The sequence below is a fragment of the Eimeria mitis genome, genomic scaffold (assembly GCF_000499745.2).
Source record: "Eimeria mitis Houghton genomic scaffold, Emh_scaff678, whole genome shotgun sequence".
Taxonomy (NCBI): Eukaryota; Apicomplexa; class Conoidasida; order Eucoccidiorida; family Eimeriidae; genus Eimeria; species Eimeria mitis.
In genome coordinates this window covers 1-2,751 of record NW_013574894.1, presented here as the reverse complement: position 1 = coordinate 2,751, position 2,751 = coordinate 1, and the positions used below count along the sequence as shown (strand labels likewise).

At 54.0% G+C, this 2,751-nt stretch overlaps 2 protein-coding genes across 2 annotated transcripts; both read right to left on the bottom strand.

Annotated features, from left to right (window-relative positions):
• Positions 1–705: 705 nt before the first annotated feature.
• EMH_0019470 (uncharacterized protein) lies at positions 706–1,872 on the bottom strand (the record flags this gene model as incomplete). The annotated part of the gene is made up of 2 exons (XM_013501367.1): positions 706–1,440; positions 1,696–1,872. 2 exons carry the CDS (start codon positions 1,870–1,872, stop codon positions 706–708), a joined length of 912 nt encoding a protein of 303 aa, XP_013356821.1.
• Positions 1,873–1,985: 113 nt separating this feature from the next.
• On the bottom strand, positions 1,986–2,726 carry EMH_0019450 (uncharacterized protein; the record flags this gene model as incomplete). Its single annotated transcript, XM_013501366.1, is given in 2 exon segments — positions 1,986–2,110; positions 2,114–2,726. Coding segments are annotated over 2 exon segments (738 nt in total).
• Positions 2,727–2,751: the final 25 nt, after the last annotated feature.

Sequence of the window (2,751 nt, the reverse complement as noted above, 5' to 3'; positions counted from 1 at the left end):
TTCAAACGTATTCACGATAAGGCATTCCAAAAAGGAATTGACCCCCAATCCAGTCTCCAGATCCCCTCAGCTCGGCAGCACAAAAGTCCGGCTCCGGTGTATGGAGGCGGGGGCATTTCATGTCTGGATGCAAAAACACTGTAGACAACTGTTTGAAGTTGTCGCGCCCCTCAATATGCAACCGTACAAGGAGAAACCCATATAATACCAACTCCAGACGGACCATGCTACAGCTACCGTCTACTGACAGCTGGCTGCTTAAATGGTGATGCGTTCACATTCCGATGTCAGAAGTTACCAACCGAATATCAGGCAGTAACATGCGTCTCACATGAACCTGCGTGGTGCGGGCCATGGCAGCCAACCCCATCCACGCACGGATGCGTTGGCGGCGCTGCTCGCGTGCTGCTGCCTCCTGACCGTCCCATCCTGAGCCGCCTGAGCTTCACAAATATTCGAAATCGTTTACGTGNGTGCTGCTGCCTCCTGACCGTCCCATCCTGAGCCGCCTGAGCTTCACAAATATTCGAAATCGTTTACGTGCGATCCAGATAGGGGGTCAGTTTGCCCCAGGTCTCTTTGGCACTACTACGTCCCCTTTTCGGGCGCATAGCAAAGGATGTTGCAGGTATCAGCACTGGGACACCTGTGCTCCCGGGTTCGAGCACAAATTCGGCCCCTTCCGCCTGTCAAGCTTATTGTTAATCATTTGCTCCCTGCTACGTCCGGTTTTATGGACTCCCTCCACTTTTCAGCATCTTCTTTCCACGCTCTCCACAATATAGCCTTGAACTTCGATATGCGCTCTTCACAAAACAGCGCTTCCTTCAAGCCGATCACCATGATCATTGGGGGCCGGATGCCTCTCCTATAGTACTCCAGAGCCATGCTCAGCGCGTGTGCAACCTCTGAATTTCTCTTAGACTTGATACTCAATGAGCATTCGTGGGTTTGCTCGAATCTTGCATGTTCTAGGCGACTTACTATCCAAGGCCACCACCACTGCTTCCCCGAATTCTCCCCGAGTACTTCTGCTGCACAGTACAGCGTGTCGAGAACAAGAAATATCGTTCCCAGAGCTTCTAAGACACACAATGGGTGTGGACGTCTGCCAGCTACCGGCATGCTCTCAATTGCATATCCACATAGGCGTTCTGCCTGGGATACAAGTTCTTCGAAGTCCTCCAGGGTCAGCGACGACTTCTTCATTATTTCCCTGCACTCAGTAAGCGCTGGGTTCGGTAACTTCTGGAACTTTGCGTAAAACAGTACCATCTTCTCAGTAAAAGATCGTCTGGTCGGTGGCGGCTGACGTTGCGGGTGACGGTAAAATGGATGCGTCCTCAAGACCTCAGGAGGAATTCCTGGAAACAAATCTCCGAGCCACCTGAAGTGGGAAATGACGGTTGCATCAGTAGGTAGCTCTTCCACAGGTGCCGACTGTACAAAGCACACAACAGCAACGCTTCCNTGACGGTTGCATCAGTAGGTAGCTCTTCCACAGGTGCCGACTGTACAAAGCACACAACAGCAACGCTTCCGTCCTGCCCACTGCGGTCCCGTGGCCTCTACGCTGGAACGGCACCAACCAGCTACGCGAATGACAAAACGTGCTAATGGAATCACTGTGAAACAGCTGTCAGTAGCCTCTAGCATAAGCCTATTCTGCGGGACCATCACTAGAGCAGCTCGCACCTGCACAACTGATCCACTGTACTGAAACAGCGTGACGCGCAAAGGTAGCTGCCACGAGCCAGGAGAGTCCCTCGACGAAGACGGCAAGGACTCGTCAACTGGCTCTTTAAAGCTGGTGGCCATTCGTTCGTTCGGAAATGCGAGCGGTCGTGGTGTGAGTGGTTGAGGAGGGCCCATTGTCACCTGCTCGTACACAACACAGCATGCATTGGATTGGCTGCAGCCCATCTGTTGTCACGATGCGCACGAATGCAAACCACAAAAAGGAGCACACACAGGATGTTTTAGTGTCAACTAAAAATTCGGTCTGAACTCATCTCAAACGCCCACCTCTGCTGCATCGGGGGAGGGCCCACTGTACGCGGATTCAGCACCGACAGGTGATCGTCGCTGCATTTGGTGGCCTGACATGTCANGGAGGGCCCACTGTACGCGGATTCAGCACCGACAGGTGATCGTCGCTGCATTTGGTGGCCTGACATGTCAGCAGGTGACGGTTCCCCGAGGTTCCTCCCTACTATGACTCTCTTAGGAGCGCCTGGCAATGTAGGGGTCATTGAGGGCAGCCCATATTCAATTTTCCCCGCGATTGGGTTGCCGTCCGACAGCTCAGGGTCCCCTCCCCATGCCAGGGGCATCGAAATACTGGAGGAACCTGGTGTGGGGTGCAGTGGCTCCGCATCGGGAATCCAAACGTCTTCGGAGGTAGAATACTCGACTCTAGACAACACGGAATCAACATGTGGATCAACATTAGGATCGGGAGCGGGTGGGGAGCGCTGCGGAATCGGCACCATCGGTGTCTCCGAAGCACCTCCCAACACCGCGGGCTGCAAGCCAATCGAATCGTCCGCTGAGGGGCGTTGCTGCGGTTCATCGGCGACCAAGACATCTTTGGACAAGGGCTCGTCGGCTTCCGGCAGGGCGGACTCAATAGGTGAATCGATACCAGTATCGACGTGGGGAGGCGTTGGCTGTTGCGTGGAATCCACAGAAGGTGAATCAGACTCGCTTCCTGATATCGACGGCATCGATCCAGAAGAAGAATCCGCGGTG